At 43.8% G+C, this 17,665-nt stretch overlaps 1 protein-coding gene across 1 annotated transcript; it reads left to right on the top strand.

Moving 5' to 3' along the window:
- Window positions 1-3,271: 3,271 nt before the first annotated feature.
- On the top strand, window positions 3,272-7,937 carry GDF5 (growth differentiation factor 5). Its single transcript, XM_032127468.1, has 2 exons — window positions 3,272-4,722; window positions 6,281-7,937. Exons 1-2 carry the CDS (start codon window positions 4,089-4,091, stop codon window positions 7,147-7,149), a joined length of 1,503 nt encoding a protein of 500 aa, XP_031983359.1. The 5' UTR covers window positions 3,272-4,088; the 3' UTR covers window positions 7,150-7,937.
- The last annotated feature ends 9,728 nt before the right edge of the window (window positions 7,938-17,665 follow it).

Raw genomic sequence — 17,665 nt, 5'->3', positions numbered from 1 at the left:
CGTGAGGGGCGGCGGGGCCTTCTCGTGGCGGGCCCCTCACGGCGCTTGCGCTCCGCTGAGCGGGCTGGGAATGCAATTAGAAAAAACAGTGGTAGCGAACCCTCCGCTTTCATCGGGAATTGTTCTGGGAGTTAGAAAAGCTCGTTGCTAAAAATATGTTTCATTTTGTATTTGGCTGCTGAATGACACCGACTCGTTTTCGGTCCCTGCTTTTTCCTGTGACTGTGAATGCTTCATCACTGACATTCTGGTTTTTTAAAGAGGTAGAACAAATTAATTGCCACCGAAATTCTCTTTGGTCAGCTAACTTGGGATCTCTGAATCTCTCTCTCAAATCTTGTATCTTTTAAACGGGCGTCTATTGCAAAGATGAACAATAGCTATAGAAGGCGACTCAGGCTAATTAACATTGTATACCAAATGGGGGGGACTCTAAGTAAATAGGCTTCAAGGAGCTTGAAATAAACCCTGTATTTCTCTAACTGATAACAGGCAGAGATACCAAAAATTACGAAAAAAAAAATTTCCTCTTAATTCAGAGCTGGGGGAGTTAGGTACATCTGTGGAATCAAGAAACAAAAGTAAGACTCCCACTCAGGATATTCCATGATTCTATGATTCTGTGCCTTGTAGTTCATTACTGTTCGAAGATGTGGCCAAGTTTCTTGATAACTAATGACACAATTATTTCTTTGGACTTCCAATTTTTTATTTAAAATCACAACAGTGTAGCACAGTGTTTTAAAATTATGCCACCTTCACATGGAAGTGGAAACCATTACATTTATTTTGCTCTGGCCCAATACAAGCAAGTTTTAAGTAAAACATCTGTGAGTTTTGTGCAATTTTTTCCTTTTGAAAAGCACAGAGCTGTTAAGTTCCTTCCTAAAATTATAACTTCATACTTCTAAAAAACAGTTCCCCAAGAGCTAAGGTGCAGAGGTCTAAAATCCTCACAGAAGTAGAATGTTAATTAGTTTCAATAAGCAAAAACAGTGTGACAGCAAATGGCCTAATATGGAGTTAACTCAATCCTGTAAGTCCTTTCTGGAAATTAGTTCACCTGGGAAAGGACACTGAAATTCCTCATAGATGACTAGAATAAAGATCTCCACGTGTAGCTTCAACTGCAAGTTTGCAGCAGTGAACAAATTCTAACTCTTGGCATCGCGTATCCAACGGAGCTGCTTATCCTCAGGGAATGGCGATGTTTTCAACACTATGAAATCTTCCTCTGGCTCCCCAGAGTGATCCTTTCCTCTAGACCATGCTGGACATCCAGAAGGGCTCGTTGAGATTGCCTGAGAAGGTGTCACAGCTCATGTAGGCATAATCTGGGGATATGGAGAACAGCAGGGAGTGCACTCCCACGGAGCAGGGACCCGGGTGGTCCTCCCTTTTCAAATCCCTACTCACACTGTGTGAGGGAGGATCTGCTGTCACAGAACGGGCCAAGAAGGACAGGTGGGCGATACGAGCCCAGCCACTTGATGGTGCACAGGAATTTGGCTGGTGGTGAGCATTTTGAGGCTCGGAACACCGCTTCCACTGTGTCCTGTATCTGATGCAAAGCCTCACCAGCAGGAGAGTTCCTAGCTACATACTGAAGATACCAGTGGAGTTTGAGTTTAGCCAGCTGGAATAACTCCACTTTGGTGTAGGGTTCATAGGAACCCCCCAGTCTGTGGGTCTTGTTCATGGTCAGCATTCCACTCTGGGGGCTGTGGGGCTCGGTGCACTCTACAGCATCTGTGCTCCCATGGATCCAAGCACTGAGATGCAGTTTGCTTCAAGAGAGCCGCTTTTAAAGAGAGAGATTAGTTTGCACAGCTTGTTTTGCTTGCTTTTCCTTTCTCTTTCTGTCTAGCTCTATCCAGCCCACTAAGATATTTTAATCTCAGACATGTAAATATTCTTTGAACATATGAAAAATTATGCTTTTAATCTGATTTACTAAGACAAGACCCATGTAATCACATTGTCCTACCTCCTGCTCTTTCATGTCCATCTCTTAAATTGTTTGTAAATCTGTTTGCAAATCTCAGCCAAGTTTGATAGAGCAAATGACCTTTTAAAGATATTAAATTCTGACAAGCATTGTGAAAGCTGGAAGCTGGATAGATTAAAAGTGGAAACTCAACATTTAGCTACTTTTGTGGCTTACTGGCAAGCTGATCAATACCACCATGGCACAGAACCAGACACAGCACACCACCCAGCAGAAAGGTGGGCAATATGGGAAGGACAAAATGATGGCATGGCTGGGAGGGCCATGGGATGGTGTGGAGTAACTGCTGAGGAATGGTTTTACCAGAGGTAAATCCCAGGAGAAGCTGCTTTATTTTGTAGGGAAATATCAAAAGCACAACTGACACCAGAGGAAGGGCCATTAGATCAAAATCGGGAGGATCATGATTTGAATTTACCTTATTTGTGACATCTGCAAAATCACTGAACTCTTCTATCCTTCAGTTCCTCCATCAAAACCAGTGAAGCATTCAGAGCTCCTCATGTCATGCAGGTTGTTATTTATGAAGGTAGTTCAGTGTTTCTGATACTAGTCAGGGTGCGTGGGGAATGCTACAGCACACACAGAACAAGCTAAAAGGTGGTGTACCTTTTCCCTTTCTTCTTAACTCAGAAAGAAAAAGCAATTGCAGGAGAAAGACTGGGTTTAGCATCAGTGCAAGATGAGAGATGGGTACCAGTAATCCCTGTTGAGTCCAGCCCAGTGCCTCTTTTCTTGAAGGCTCATTTAGATCAACAGTTCAGTTTTTGCAGCTTATGAAAGACACACTTGCTCCACACTCTCTTCTGGATGGCTGAAAGCCGCAGGACAGTCGTGACCGTGAGGAACGCTGGTTTTGACCTGCAGCCTTCCTGGAGCCCCGGGGTCAGCAGCTCTTGGACGTTTTGCATCTAATATTAAAACAAACGCTGGTGTTCAGCAGTCTCTGGAGGAAAGACGGGGTTCGGCCTGACTCCAGCTCCCGAGTGGCTCTGGAGAAGAAGGAGGAGGAGGAGGAGGATGGCTGCCTGCAGGGTGCACTGCTGCCCCACAGCACCGCGCCCGCCCCACGGGGCATCCCCTCCGGCAGGAGCTGCTTCTCCAGCTGGGCTGATACCGTTTTTTTTAAGCACAGCAATAAATAAGCCAAAATACACTGACTGCGGGCACGGCCCTGTTGTGTTTGTGTAAAATTAAATGTTACCCTCGTTAAGCGCCTGCGTTACAGCGCAGCCCTTCAGTCACAGAGGGACGAAGTGAAGCCACTGTTACAGTTCTCTGGCAAAAGAGATACATGAATTATTTCTAAATTAGTTTATGTATGTGTCCAGTGGACTGTGTGACAGGTCTCAGTTGTTGATCTTGCAGTTTGTCCTGTCTAAACGTGAAGTTCATCGAGGGCTGAGGCAGAGGTCATACTGCCACTTGAAAAGGCATCCTCTGGAGTTTTGAGCCTGTGGAGCTGTTTCACATGAGGCAGAGTATGACTCATGCTAATGAAAAGGGTAAAGAAGATTTTTTTAAAGAAATATATCGCAGTTAAATTAGTTTAGACAGCATGACATCAGAGAGTAATTAAATAGGTTTGTTGGAATTCCGTTTCCAATTCCAGAGTTCAGGTTTGTAAAAGATTTCTGAGCACCTGCAGGTCTCTGTGTGTGAAATATTTTCACTGGAAAGGATTCAAAACTCAAAACTTTAAAAAAACCTTTTAACACAGAGGCAGCATTACGCCATTCTTCCTTCTTGGAAAAAAAAAAAAAGCCTTGGATTTAAACAAGACTCCTTCAAGTTTTCAGTCAGTTTTACAGAAGAAAACGAGGTGGTAAACTTTCTCTTTTCAAGAACAAGTTCTTTATAGCTGCTAACTGAAGTCAGGGGAGATCGTATCTGAGTACATGAGCATTTCCACTATGGGACTGGATACAAGTATTGAACAACGATATTTGAAATGTTTTAATCTCAAACGAAAACCATTTTTGCTAACTTTGGTTTTTCATTTCTTTCATGTTTTCTTCTGCCAAACTGGAGGAACCTTTTCTGATTTTTTCTTTAGTGGCATTCAGAGGAAGACCAGAGGATGAAAATCCTGCATTTTCTCACTTTACTGCTTTGGCATTTGACTTGGCTGTCTCTGGATCTAGTTCCTGGAGCGCTGAGTAATTCTGAAGCAGGCCAGGGTAACCCAGGATCTAAACTAGGTTTTTTGAAAGCAGAAGGAAAGGAGAGGAATCCCTCCGCACGGGCAGGTACACTGAGGACTGCAAGCCATGGATACAGTGCTGGGACCTCAAAGGCCAGGACTAAAAGCAGTGCTGTTCAGGCTGGAGCTCTGCTGGCCAAGAATGATGAGTCAAAGAAGGTTCCCTCAAGAACAGCAGCCACGGAGGGCAAGGTAGGACATCTCCCCAGCAGACCTTCTGGAGTAAGGACAGTGACTCCAAAGGTTCAAAATCTTAGCAGCAAGGTGGCTTTGAAAAAAACTGGCACAAGCAGTACTGACACTGATTCTTTCAAAACCAAAAAGACTAAAGAGCCTGTAACCCAGAGGGAAGCTAAGGAAACTTTCCGACATCCCCCGATAACGCCACATGAATACATGCTCTCTTTGTACAGGACTCTCTCAGATGCAGAAAGAAAGGGTGTTAATGGAAGTGTAAAACTGGAGGCTGGACTTGCCAATACAATAACCAGCTTTATAGACAAAGGACAAGGTAAGAAAGGAGCTTGTGTGTGAGTGTGGACAGAGAGAGATGTCTGAGTGTGTTTATAAATGCAGAGAGTATTGGAAAATAATCATACTTTGTTAAAGTCAAATAGCTCTTTTTAATGTAAATGAAATCACACGACTTTGCTGCAGATTTTGTCCTCCTCCCTTATCTTGGAAAACTCATTTACAGGCAGAACTAGATGGTTGTGTGGCAGCCAAAGAAAACATTTAGAAAGTATTTTAGATGCATATTGTTGAAAATCAATCAGTCTTTGCATGCTTAGGTGTTTAAAAACCTTTTGCATTTTTTTCTTATTTTCTTTCTGACTAGCTGGAAACTAGCTCATGGAAACGGATAATGTTAGACTGTAGCGTGCCTAAGAACATATATGCTAAGAACGGAGTTATTCTGTGAAAAAAACCCACAAATTGCAGTATGAAAGGGCCAGTGTGGTTTGTTCAAGGTAGAATTGTAAGGAGCTACACTGCAGACCCAGGAGTCATTATCCTGTGGGGTGGGTGTATCTGTACTAGCTCAAAACTTTCAGGTACCACCAAGGAGCCCACAGCTCTGCACAGACTACCAAGGGTAATAACTTCCGGGACTCCAGAACCTGCAGCTCAACATTCCGGTTCCAAACACTTTTGGAAATTTGGGCTAGTGTTTGCTTTCACAGGAGAAATAACCAAGGTCCCAACGAATGATGTTCACCTCACCACTCTGCCTGGGGAGCCCCATGTTGCTTCCAGTGACATTTGTAAGAATTTTGTCACACTCTTAAGGAAGCAACACAGGCTACAGCTGGTGAAGGAATTGTGATGAAAGACTCACCAGGACTGGATTTGTTTGCCATCTCTTCATTAATAGCTTAGCTGCTGAGAAGGGGGGATACACTGCTCGCAAGTGCTGCCTTCAGGTTCTCAGCTTGCCACTGGAAGGCACTGTTAATGGCACGTCACTGGAAGGCTGGCTCAGCCATATTCCTCACCAGCTGAAGCAAGCAAACGTAAAGTCAGGATAAAGGGAGGAATGTTTCTCTGCCCAGTTTGAAAAATTGTGAATCATGTGGGGTTTAGTTAATTAGGCAATTATCCTTGTGTCTGGCAGTTCCTGGGGATGCTGATTTTAAAGGACTAATTCACTATTGTATCATCTAAGGGTAAATTTGCTCATGTTTGGAGCCAGCATGAGGCCTGGCTACCACTGAAGCTCTGTTTCAGTAATTTAAGTCAGATATAAGTGGTGAATAGGTCCTGTGAGTGCTCAGCCCTTAAAAAGCATTATTTTTCAATTGGCTAATCACAACTTTGAAGGCAGAAAATGCCACTGGTGAAATAAATGAGATTTCTACAAGGCAGACTCAGAAGCTCATTTCCCTAGTGAGTCCCTGAGTTCTTCTGAGTCCCTGCATGGAGCTGATCCCTTAGACAAAAATTGCTCTTTCTGTTCAGTGGGCTAAATTCCAGGCTTATGAGCAAATTTGAGGAAAACCATTAAGAATTGAATAACTGATATTGGTCTGTGCTTGATATACATTTAAAAATGTGTGTGCTTTTTTTAGATGAGCGAACACCAACTATAAGAAAACAAAAATATATTTTTGACATCAGTGCATTAGAAAAAGATGGTTTGCTGGGAGCAGAGCTTCGAATACTGAGAAAAAAACCTTCTGATACATGGAAGTCTCATTCTTCTGGAAAAACTTCCCAAGTGAAATTATTTAGTTGCTCTACAAACAGACAAGCCTCAACACTCCTGGACTCTCGAACTGTCAGTATCACTGATACACCCAAGTGGGAAGTGTTTGACATCTGGAAACTTTTCAGAAACTTTAAAAACTTGGTGAACTTGTGTTTTGAGCTGGAAACTTTTGACAGGGGGAGAGCTGTTGACCTCAGGAGTGTGGGATTTAATAGAACGGGAAGACAGGTCAATGAGAAGGCTCTGTTCTTGGTGTTTGGGAGGACGAAAAAAAGAGACTTATTCTTCAATGAAATCAAAGCTAGATCCGGCCAAGATGACAAAACTGTTTATGAGTACTTATTCAACCAGAGGCGGAAGAGAAGAGCCCCTCTAGCAACACGGCAAGGGAAGAGGCCCACCAAGAATCTGAAGGCGAGGTGTAGCAGAAAAGCCCTCCACGTGAATTTTAAGGATATGGGCTGGGATGACTGGATAATAGCCCCTCTGGAGTATGAAGCATATCACTGCGAAGGGCTCTGTGAATTCCCCCTCCGATCCCACCTGGAGCCCACCAACCACGCAGTTATCCAGACATTAATGAACTCGATGGACCCGGAATCAACCCCCCCGACTTGCTGTGTCCCAACCCGTCTGAGCCCCATCAGCATCCTTTTCATTGACTCTGCAAACAACGTGGTCTACAAGCAGTACGAGGACATGGTGGTGGAGTCGTGTGGTTGTAGGTAGCAGAACAGCTGCTCACATGAATATGTTATGAAAAGTAATACAACACATTGGACATAGCTTCTCCTCAATCACGGTTAACTAGATTTCTTACCTCTAGGGTAAGTATGTTTACAAGGATGTAGCAATAAATCCAGTGTTTCTGTATGTCTCTCCATGGACATATTTCAGTAGCATTTGGATGCTGTCACTCAGCTGGATTTAAGGCCTTGTGCCACTGGCAACACAGGACTGACTCTAAGTGAAGTCCATGACAGAGAAGATGATATCTCTACACCTTGAGATCTCCTGCCTTTAGCCTTGAGGCAGTGGATAGAGATGGTATCAGTGAGCTGTGGATATGACCTGTTTGTTCCTTTGAACATTGTTCTTGAGACTGAATTTCTGTCTGATTCCCGTGTGCTTTGTCCATTCATAAATGTCAGAAAAGAGTCCCAATATTGAGAAGAGTTGTGTTCTGGTGTGTCCCCATCTTGGTGTAAATAGTTGCACTGTAATATGATTTCTTTCTGATTAGCTCTTGAAACTATGCATATATTAAAAGGGGTCATTAAATATAATATGTTGGTTTAGTTTTAAGTTTTACATGAAGATAGGTGATGCAGGAGGTATTTGCTTCCATGTATGTTTTCCTCCAAGCTACATATCTTTCTTAAGTATCCACCTTTCCATTATTATGTAGCAAAATATATTATTCTGTATAAGGTCCAAGTTGTTCTCAAATGCTCATAGTAAAAGTGTTCAATTATTGCATAAGATGTAATAAATTATTGACACAGTGCTGCATTGTGCCTAGTTGTCCAACTCTGCATAATTATAACGCAATTAAGAAATTTTTTTATGTTTTTGTACAATAAATACAAGTGAAAGGGACTTTTCTGTGCAGCAGAATACCAGGGGTATGCAAAACATGTCTGTGTATTTTGCTGCCACAGAGAGAAACTATGGAAACATTGAAAGAAAGATCTGAAAGGAAGGCCTGGTTTGATCTGGTGGGGAATGACACTATCACTTGATGTATTTGGGGCAAAAATGAGTTATGCAGATGGTTGCAAAAGAGCTTTGGTATCCTTTTATTCCACCCTCCAAGGGCTGTGTGCTTGTATATCCCCTTTATCTATTCCAGACATGGATTTTAAATGGTATTGCTCCTGTATGTTTCCACCCACAAAAGTAGTACCAAATGTTCAACTACAGACGGATCAGCAAGGTCCTATGAACCATCAGAAATTACTGAAGGGGTTTATCAATAGTACAAAATAGAAATGCTAAGGTTTGATTTTCCTTAGACCATCATGCCATAAGATTTCCTGGCTCTGCACAGCATCACAGGTGTGGGTACTGGCAGGGAGCTGAGTACAGTCCCCAAGGTCCTTTTGCTCAGTACCCCAGTCTGGACATGCTCAAGCTCACACCAGCAGCAAACCATCCTAAATTCCTGGTCAACGGCCAAAAACAGTGACATAAAGCTCTGCCCTTCCTCCTGCACTCTCTGGGCAGCTGAGCCTTTAACCAGCTTAACATGCCTGGATAAGCAGCCTTGCTGCCAGACACCTGGGGAAGCCCTGTGCAGGTGACCTGCCCTGTGCCCTCACCTGCAGCTCGGGGATGCAGAACAGCCCTGCAGGGAGATTTGGTCTGTGAGATTTGCTCAGCGCTGTCATTCCTGCCTGCAGGGGCTGACACTGCCTGGTTTTCCTGCCTGCTGCAAACCCGGAGACCAGAAAGCTGCCCTTGCCCGGACAGTGAATGCCCAGCGTGCAGGGCAGCAGGCACATAGAATAATGAGCGCTTGCAGCTACTTCGTAACAAGTGCATGAGAAATTCGGGCATTTTATGGGTCGGGGCTGCCCGCAGGGATGCTCCATCTCCCTTCCGGACTCTCAGTGTGCACTCCCAGGTCCTGCTCTTCCTCATCCTGATGGAGCCTTAGGCCGGGCCCAGCAGTTACTAACCCCAGCACTAACTGCTTATCACCAGCCAATCTTTCAAAACTTCAAGTATAAGCTTTACTAAAAGCTGATTTTTACCATTGCTACTGTAGGAGAGAAAACATTCCCCTGCCAAGTCCACAGCCAGGAGGGCAGCTCAGGCTTTTTTCCCCCAATCTGTTCAAGCAGTTCTTTTTCTTCTCCTGGCTGTTTTCAGGTATGTTTGCAGCTTCCTCTAGCACTGGCTCCAGCTATCTCCTGGAGAGGTTTGCTAGATGACCATGACAAAGGGTTGTCTCCTTTCTTCCTTAGGTAAGTGCTGCTCCCACTCTCTGGGAATGCTGTTTGCACATTCCCAAGGAAATCTCTGTTCTGACGTATGAGACACAGCTGTGCCATGCCAGTTATTAACCACACAGGCATGTACCTCAGTGGCTCAGGGTGATCAGTTTAAAATAGCAAATACTGCCTATTTAAATATACTTGAAGCAAATCTAAGTTAAGACAAGTTAACTCCTGGGATTAGGACTGCCTGCATGGGGCAGTTTGCTTCAGTACCACCTGGGTTCATCGGGTGCTGGAACAACTTTGGTGGACAAAAGCACTGGTAGTACACACAAGGCATGATGATAGTTTGGAAATCTGAGGGGGAAAATTCCTGCTCAGTTCACGCTGCAGAGCTGGTGACCAACCTGCAAGTCCTGGTGAGTCTGGTCACGATAGAAAGTTTCTAAAGCCTAGTTGGTATAAAACTCTGAGGTTCTTTCTTGCTGTCCTTGTATGACTTTTTCAGTGCATGAAAAAAGCAAGATAAGGGTTCAGGTAAATGGTATTTAAATTGAGTATGTATCAGCATCTAAATGGAAAAATATGCCAAGGTTTTGCAATTATCCCAAAACAAACAGTATGATCTGAGGAAAAATTAAAAGAAATACTGACAAACTAAAGTATTCAAAAACGCCCTTTGGTAATCATTCAAAAGCCCATATTCTGGTTGGTTATACCTAGAAAGAAAAAGCAAAAAACCAAACCACAAGTAGGTCTGTAATATCACTTCAAACAAATTTGAAACTACAGACAGTAAAATGCTGGAATTATAATGGATTGTTACTGCTTCAAAATTGGGTTTGGCCAAAACAGAAGCAGTTTCAGGCCAAGTATCCAGGTTAGGAGGTAACATGACATTCAGTTTGCTTGGCTGGTCTCTCAAATGTGGTGACATCCAGAAGGGACAGCCCTGGCACTGCTCAAGATTGGTTCAGCTCAAAGTGAGGAGTTTATAATCATGGGCAGAGGAACAAGGGAGGTTTTTTCACTTTTAGGTCTTAAATTGAGTATTCTTGGTTTATACCATTAGTTATAAACCAGTATGGTGATGTCCTTTTGCATTTACATTGGGAAATTGTTCGATAACACTGGGAATTGTGGTTCAACACTATTTTATTCTGGAATGCTCTGCTGACTTTCCCCATGGTGTAAATGTGTACTAGCCTATAGGTGCTTTACTGGTACATTGTTGGAGGCATTGGAATCCCCTAGCACAGACTTCTGTCTACTCACAAATTGTTGCCAATCTTGTCAAGACTTTACATGGCAATCTGCAGTTTCAGTTACCTGGCATGAGAACAGAAACAGGCATCGAAACTTCCCAAGGTACACATATGTCACAGATGAGCACAAAAGAAAAACCCAGGCGGGGTTCACTCAATCTTCATTCCCCTCCAAACCCAGGGGTTTAGGAATAAGGCACACCCTGGAGTTGACACCCAGCACAGAAACTGGAGAGAAACAGAACCTTGACATTGGCCAAGGAAGCGGTGGAGTCACCATCCCTGGAAGTGTTCAGCAAACAAGCAGATGGGACATTTGGTGATGTGGTTTAGTGGAGGTCTTTTCCAACCTGAGTGATTCTGTGATTCTATGACTGCAGGATCTTGGCACTACTTTCTTTAGCCAGGTCATTATATAACGTGCAAAGATGGACACCCTAAATTATTATTACGGCTTTCTTCCCATGGGTGAGTTGGTGTGAGCAACTGGATGGCAGAAACCTGAGCTGTAAAGCAATACAGGTTAAAAGTTCAGCTTTCCACCTTTATGATGGCAGGTTTCACTCTCTCACTGAAAATGCCTCATTTGTATTTACTTTTTAGGGTCATTATCTGTCCCACGAGAGTCTTTGTGAAGGTCCAAATTTCAAATAAACAGTACACTATAAGACAGGTATGTGTGGATAATTTTTGTTGTGTTTGGCTAAAATATGGGTACTAAGCTCAATAGGTAAACATAAAAGTATGCCATTGAAAACAATGCATTCCCATTAGTGTTTGAATATGTGCCTAAACTCCGTGTACACTTTTACATGGTTATGTCATTTCCTGTGTAAAATGGGCTTGTTTATACAGCAGCCATATGAAAGATGCAGGAACCCGCTATGTGGGCTATTTGAAGCTTTCTTTAAAAAACATAAAAACCCCTTGACCCTTGTATAATAAAAGGTGTTAAAAGATACTGCTTTTATAACATCTTAGCCAAGACTAATAAGAATGTACAAAGCAAACAATATTTTTTTTTACTCCATAGTCCTGGTCAATCGTGTTATTTTATGGATTTACTATTGCTGTTGGGTAGTAAAATGATATTTAAAAATAAAATTGCAGGAGATTTCATTGCTTCTCAACAAATTCAATAAACATTAATCTTAACATTTTTTGAAAAACAGTAAATATGGAGCACTAAATGCACTTTGCTGAGTGCTCAGAATAGCCCATTTATTCCGTCATTCTGAGTTCACTGATGTCCCTGTTTTCCTGGTTGTTTTTTATCAGAACTAGTTTCAACTTTCTGCAGTGATTTGGCCAGCTGAAGTAATGCAAATGGATTCAGTTTCCCCTGATGTCATTTTGAAGGGCACAGCTGTCAAGAAAAAATGACTTAGTCAACAATAACAGTGATTAATTGGCTGACCCTCTGCTAGGGGACAGAAAATGTTCTTTTCACTGTTTTTTCTCTTAGAATCTCTTTGATATAATATCTTAAGCCATACTTTGCCATTCAGGAATCCAGGCTGATCAGCCTCTGCCCATCATACTGCCAGAGAAATGCCATTAAACTAATTAAATTGAATTAAAATGAAGGTATTGCTTCTGCACATCCGGTTTCCATCTGCCTGTTTTTACACAATGCCATTGATTGTGTAAAAGTCAGAAATAAGCCTCTAACTGATAAAACCAGACACATTTGAGTTTGCTCATGCAAATGCCTTCAAAACATTAATCCTTCCCCAGAAATTCTAGAAGAGAAACACAACTTGGGTCCTCCCCATGCTGAGAGAAAGGGATAGATATCTTCCCTTCAGCTCTCTTTTCTGCAAAGGTGAAACAAGACTCATAAACTTCAGATAGCAAAGAGGCCGTTAACTCATAGGATTGGTGATCAGGTTACAGGAACCCAGCTAGGGAGGATAAAGGGCTAAAGGCAGTGAGGGGAGAAGCAGGAGGAGGTGCTCTAAGGGAGCTCTAAGGGAATGTGGCTTGGGAGAGAGGACCTGGGGACAAGTGGCTCTCGGGGGGATGCAGACAGGCAGCCCCCACAGCAGGAGACGACAGCAGGGGCTGAGACTGGGTAAAAGAACTGAATAATAAGGTGGAGCAAATGCAGGAGCAGCTATAGAGCGGATGTACCTCCAAGTATGCATGAGCTGGGTGGGTGTCAATGCTGCCAGTGGAACAGACATATCCCAGGTAACAAACACCAGGACAAGAGGACACAGACTCAAGGTGTGCCAGGGGAGGTTCAGGTTGGCCATCAGGAAGAATTTCTGCACAGAAAAAGTTGTCAAGCGTTGGCAGGGGCTGCCCAGGGCAGTGGTGGAGTCACCATTCCTGGAGGTGTTGAAGAAACAACTGGATGTGACACTCAGTGCTGTGGTCTAGTTGACAAGGTGGTGATCAGCCAAAGGTTGGTTTTATGATTAAATGATCTCAGAGGTTTTCTCCAACCTAAATGATTCTGTGATTCTCTCAATGTACCTACCAGGAAAAAAACCCCTTATTCTGAGGGCTTGGTGCAAGTAATTCTTTCTTAGCACTTGCCTGTCCTTCCCATGCTAGTGGCTTCCAGAGCTTTACTGAGAGCTCTAGCCCAGGAGCTGCTGAAGGCTTAGAGCAAGAGCAGGCTGCTGGATCATGGGATGAAACAATTGTTAAGGTTGGAAAAGACCTCCAAGATCATGGAGTCCAACCCTTAACCAAACATTGCCAGGTTTACCACTAACCCATGTCCCTATGTGCCACATCCACACATTTTTGAACACCTCCAGGGATGGTGACTCCACCACTGCCATGGGCAGCCTGTTCAATGACTGACCACCCTTTCAATGAAAAAATTGTCCTTAATATCCAACCTAAACCTCCCCTGGCATAACTTGAGACTGTTTTCTCTTGTCCTGCCACTTGTTCACCTGGGTGAAGAGACCAACCCCCACCTGGCGACAATTTCCTTCTCTCCTCAGTATCCTTTTCTCCAGGCTGAGCCCACCCAGCTCTCTCAGCTTCTTCTCCTCACACCTGTGCTCCAGACCCTTCCCCAGCTCCACTGCCATTCTCTGGACACACTTCAGCCCCTCAATGTCTTTCTTGTCATGAGGGACCCAGAACTAGTCCCAGGATTCAAGGTGCCCAGCACTGGAGGATGATCCCTGCCCCGGTCCTGCTGGCCACACCTTTGCTGGTGCAATATTTCAGAAGCTCAGCAGAGGCAAATAATTTCTGACAGTGGCATTGAACAGCCAAGAACAGCAGTAACTTTCCCACGACACTGACTATGTGCTGTTGTGGGAGTCCAAACCAACAGAGGTTAGAAACCTGAGTCTGGATGATGAGGGACTTTCATTTATGAGACTTTCAGGTGGATCACAAATGCCTTTGCTGGGCCACAGGCACAAGCAGTCTGTCTTCTCCTAGCCATGTGCAGCCTGGGCTTAAAAGGTAGCTCTGGACTTTACAAAGTGCTTAACTTTGGCATTTTTGTGCTTTTCACAGCAGCCCTTGGCTCCAGCCACTGATTCAGAGCACTAAAGTAAGCAGCTTCCCCCAGAGCAAGAGGGAAGAGCCAGGCCCTGGGAGAGTAAGCTGAAGTGTCTGTGCAGAGCAGGTACTGGTGACTGACACCAGGCACAGCGTCCCAAACAAGCCTCCTGGCTGGGCACAGCTACTGGTATTTGGGTCCCTCTGTCCTGCTGGGATTCAGATGCAGGCATGAGAGGATCTTACTGTCCAGGAAAAAAAGGAGTGGAGAGGCTCCTGTTAAACACAAGAGGCTCTGGGTTTGTTGGGGGTTTTTTATTGCCAAGGTGATGAGAGCTTGGGCCCAGTTCCTTTTCCCTGCTGCAGTTCTACCTGGCTAGGGGCACCAGGAGGGGAACACCCCATGCCTCCCACTGCTACTGGGAAAGTCACACGCCTGCCTGTGCCCCACAATACGAAGCTGGACAGCTTGCAAAGCGGGGCTGAGACAGACACCTACCCCTGTACACCCTTAGGGGAACAGCTGATCTGACCTCGAGGAAGGGCTTAAAGTACATGCTTCCACATTTTACTGATTCCTTTTACTTCCTGTGTTCTTAGGTAAGGTTACCTAAGAAAGTTACAGCTGGTTACAGACAGCCTGGTAGTTCAGGAGCATTGTGAGAACAGCTGCTGGATTAATCAATAGACAGGCAAGAAACACTGAGTGTGAGGAAGGAGAGAGGAGAGAAAGAAAGGACTTGAGCAACTGGCAGGAGCATAATAATATTTGATCAGTAAACTCCAGAAAATATAAGAAAATACAAGATGGAATCTTTCAGTGGCATAGAAACTTTAAACACAATTTGATTCTTTGGAATTCTAGAAAAATGACCTGCTCTTTATCTCAAAACACAGTGGAACTATCCGTCTCCCAAGACATTATAATATTTTTGGTAAGAGAAAAAGCCATAACAAATAATTCACTTCTTGCAACAGTAATGAAATATTCCCCATGCCAGTAAGATAAGAAAGTGATGAGGAGCATGTGCTGGCATTGTCAGTGTTTTAAAACATTCAACCTGCACCAATAAGCCTACTGGTTTTTAATAAATCTTAGGATTTTGGGGAAATTCCAGAGGTTTGGGAGTCTCAAGAGAAAAGGAGCTTAATTCAGTACTTTAAAGGGTGGCTGTTCTGAACTGGCAATTATAAGCAAATTCTGGGGCTGTTGATACTGCATCTAATAACGTGTTTGAAGGATGGCAATTTAATTCACAGGTGATAAGGGCAAGAAGAACAATGAGGATCATTTGGCCCGATGAGCTCTGCTTACCCCAGGTAAAAAATTTTCCTTCTGAGTCCCTGAAGTGTCAGCTCCGTTTTCACAAAAATCAGAGAAGCAAATACAACTTTAGGAATGACTGAGAGGGAAATAGAGAATAAATGAGAAAACAATATGCAGCCACTGGACACAACTCTGAAACACTTCGGGATACAAAAGAGCTGGAGAAGGGCAGTAAGAAGGACGGGAAGTTTGGAACAGCTTCTGTGAGAGGAGTAATTAGACTGGAGCCCTTCAGTGAAAAGGTGACTGGGGCAAAAAGGAAAAGTGGTGAGGACTAAGAATGTGAACTGGGAGCAAGTTTTCTCTCAAACAAGAACCACAGCGCACCAAATGAATAGTGGCTCAGGACAGGCTTGAAGCAAGCAGAAAGACACTGATTCCCCCAGGGTAGCCCAGCTGCAGAACTCCTGAGCACACCCTGGATGGGATGCTAGAATTTATGTATGTTTAAAAAAAAAAAAGGAAGAAAAATCCATTAAAAGCTGCTGACCATGAATGAGTCCATGGGACTTTCTAAGCCCCTGGTAGCTGGAAGTTCAAAAGCTCTGCCAAGAAAACCTTGCTGCACATTTGTCCTGTCTTTATTTTCTTTGTAGTGATCTGCTGTTCCCTATAGGAGATGAGCTCCATGGGATCCATGGTCTAACTTGGCAAAACCATTCTTCCATATGAAGCCCAAAACTCAGAGTAAACTGCTACAATGGGACATCATGGCTCAAACCAGTAGGACTTACCAGGGGTTGGCCAGTGTCCTGTTAGAGGAGCATGGCAGTCTGATGTGGTGCCTCTTTTCCCATCTATTTTTTTTTAAAAGCCTATTTTTAAAGTTCTGTGGAATTAAATGACGCTATGTAATAGATGGGTATTACATATTTGGAAAGAGAGATTCAGGATTGATTTAAAGACCGAAAGTTTTAAAAAGCTCACCACATTCAGCTCTAAGCTAATTCTGGGAATATTAGCACTTCATTTTTTAATAAGCAGCTATTTCTACTTACTGTCCAGTTTCCACTTTGAATTACTGAATTGGCTTCTTTGTCTGCTGCATGAAAAAACTTACTCCCATGGGCATTGTTCTACCTGTGCAGACTGTGATGAATGTTTTACTCTTATTTTTTGTGGAAGGGGTTGATCGACTTTGTTCTGCTTTTACTGTGTACCTTCGTTACCAGATTTTTTTTTCTTGGGGTTTTCCTTTAGGCTCTCACTTCTCCAAATACTTTTAGTATGTAAACACCAGAACCCATTTAATGTTGCAGTAACAGTCTCATCAACACCACAGAGGCACTACTAACTTTCTACTTTTACTGGATTTTGACCTTTACAGTCTGGGGATCAGCTTTCCCTCTCAGCTCCAGCATCACGTTAGGAGTTCAGAATCAGCTTTCTATTATAACCAACCCTGCTTTTCCATAATCGCTGCTTTCTAATGAAAAGCTTTCCATTTTATAAGTTCTTGCCTCAGAGTTGAAAATCCTTGTTTACAGCTGAGTTAAAAACCAGTTCGGTGCCACTAAAAAGTCTCTGCTTGACATGATTTATGTAATTCCTGTTACTCATTATGAAGTAAAAGTTACTTTGCTTTTTAGGGTGAGGTGTTGGGACAAGTGAAGGTGGAACCTCATGAGCCCTGTCAGTGCCAGGCTTCAGAGCAGAGCCCAGGGTCCCAGGCTGGAGGGGTCACCACCATCCCACCTCCATCCTAGGAGGAGCAAGCTCCTCAAGAAGTCGTAGAAGAAGGATGCTGGCAGCATTCTGTACGTCTGGAATGGTGAGGTGCTGGGCTTCAAGAGCTGGGCAGGGGACTGACAAACCCTCTGCTGCTCACACATATTTGCTAAAACCCTTTGTCCCAGGACATTCTCCAGACATCCCAAGGATGTGAAGATCAAGATGTGCTCTCTTTGGCATGGACTTAAAGTTTGCTTGACAGCTGCTCTGGACCAGATGCCTGATTCCTACAGATTTAGTTCTGCTGTCAGCCCTGGGAAGCACACGCTCTCAGATCGCTGGAGGAGGTTTGCACCTCCTGCTGTGAGTCCATACGGCGCCTCTGTAACCTGCTTGCAACCTGCTTGTAACATGCTTGTAGCCACTTATTCCTGGCAGAGGGCACATGCCATGCCAGCGTTCTCACCAATGCCATGCTTTCCCAACACAGTGCCAGCTGTCTTGAGGTTTACATTTTGGACACTGGGTGGTTGGTTTTTTTCTCCAGTGGTGCCCAGTGCAGC

Source organism: Corvus moneduloides, chromosome 17, assembly GCF_009650955.1.
Source record: "Corvus moneduloides isolate bCorMon1 chromosome 17, bCorMon1.pri, whole genome shotgun sequence".
NCBI lineage: Eukaryota > Metazoa > Chordata > Aves > Passeriformes > Corvidae > Corvus > Corvus moneduloides.
Note: the sequence above shows the minus strand (reverse complement) of the source record. Positions and strands in the feature narration are given on the sequence as shown.

What these genes read in the sequence shown, in the direction of transcription:
- GDF5 (XM_032127468.1), top strand. Translation starts at nt 4,089, where the DNA reads ATGAAAATCCTGCATTTTCTCACTTTACTGCTTTGGCATTTGACTTGG. An exon ending in CTTTATAGACAAAGGACAAG is followed by an intron (nt 4,723 to 6,280) that starts GTAAGAAAGGAG and finishes TGCTTTTTTTAG; the next exon opens with ATGAGCGAACACCAACTATA.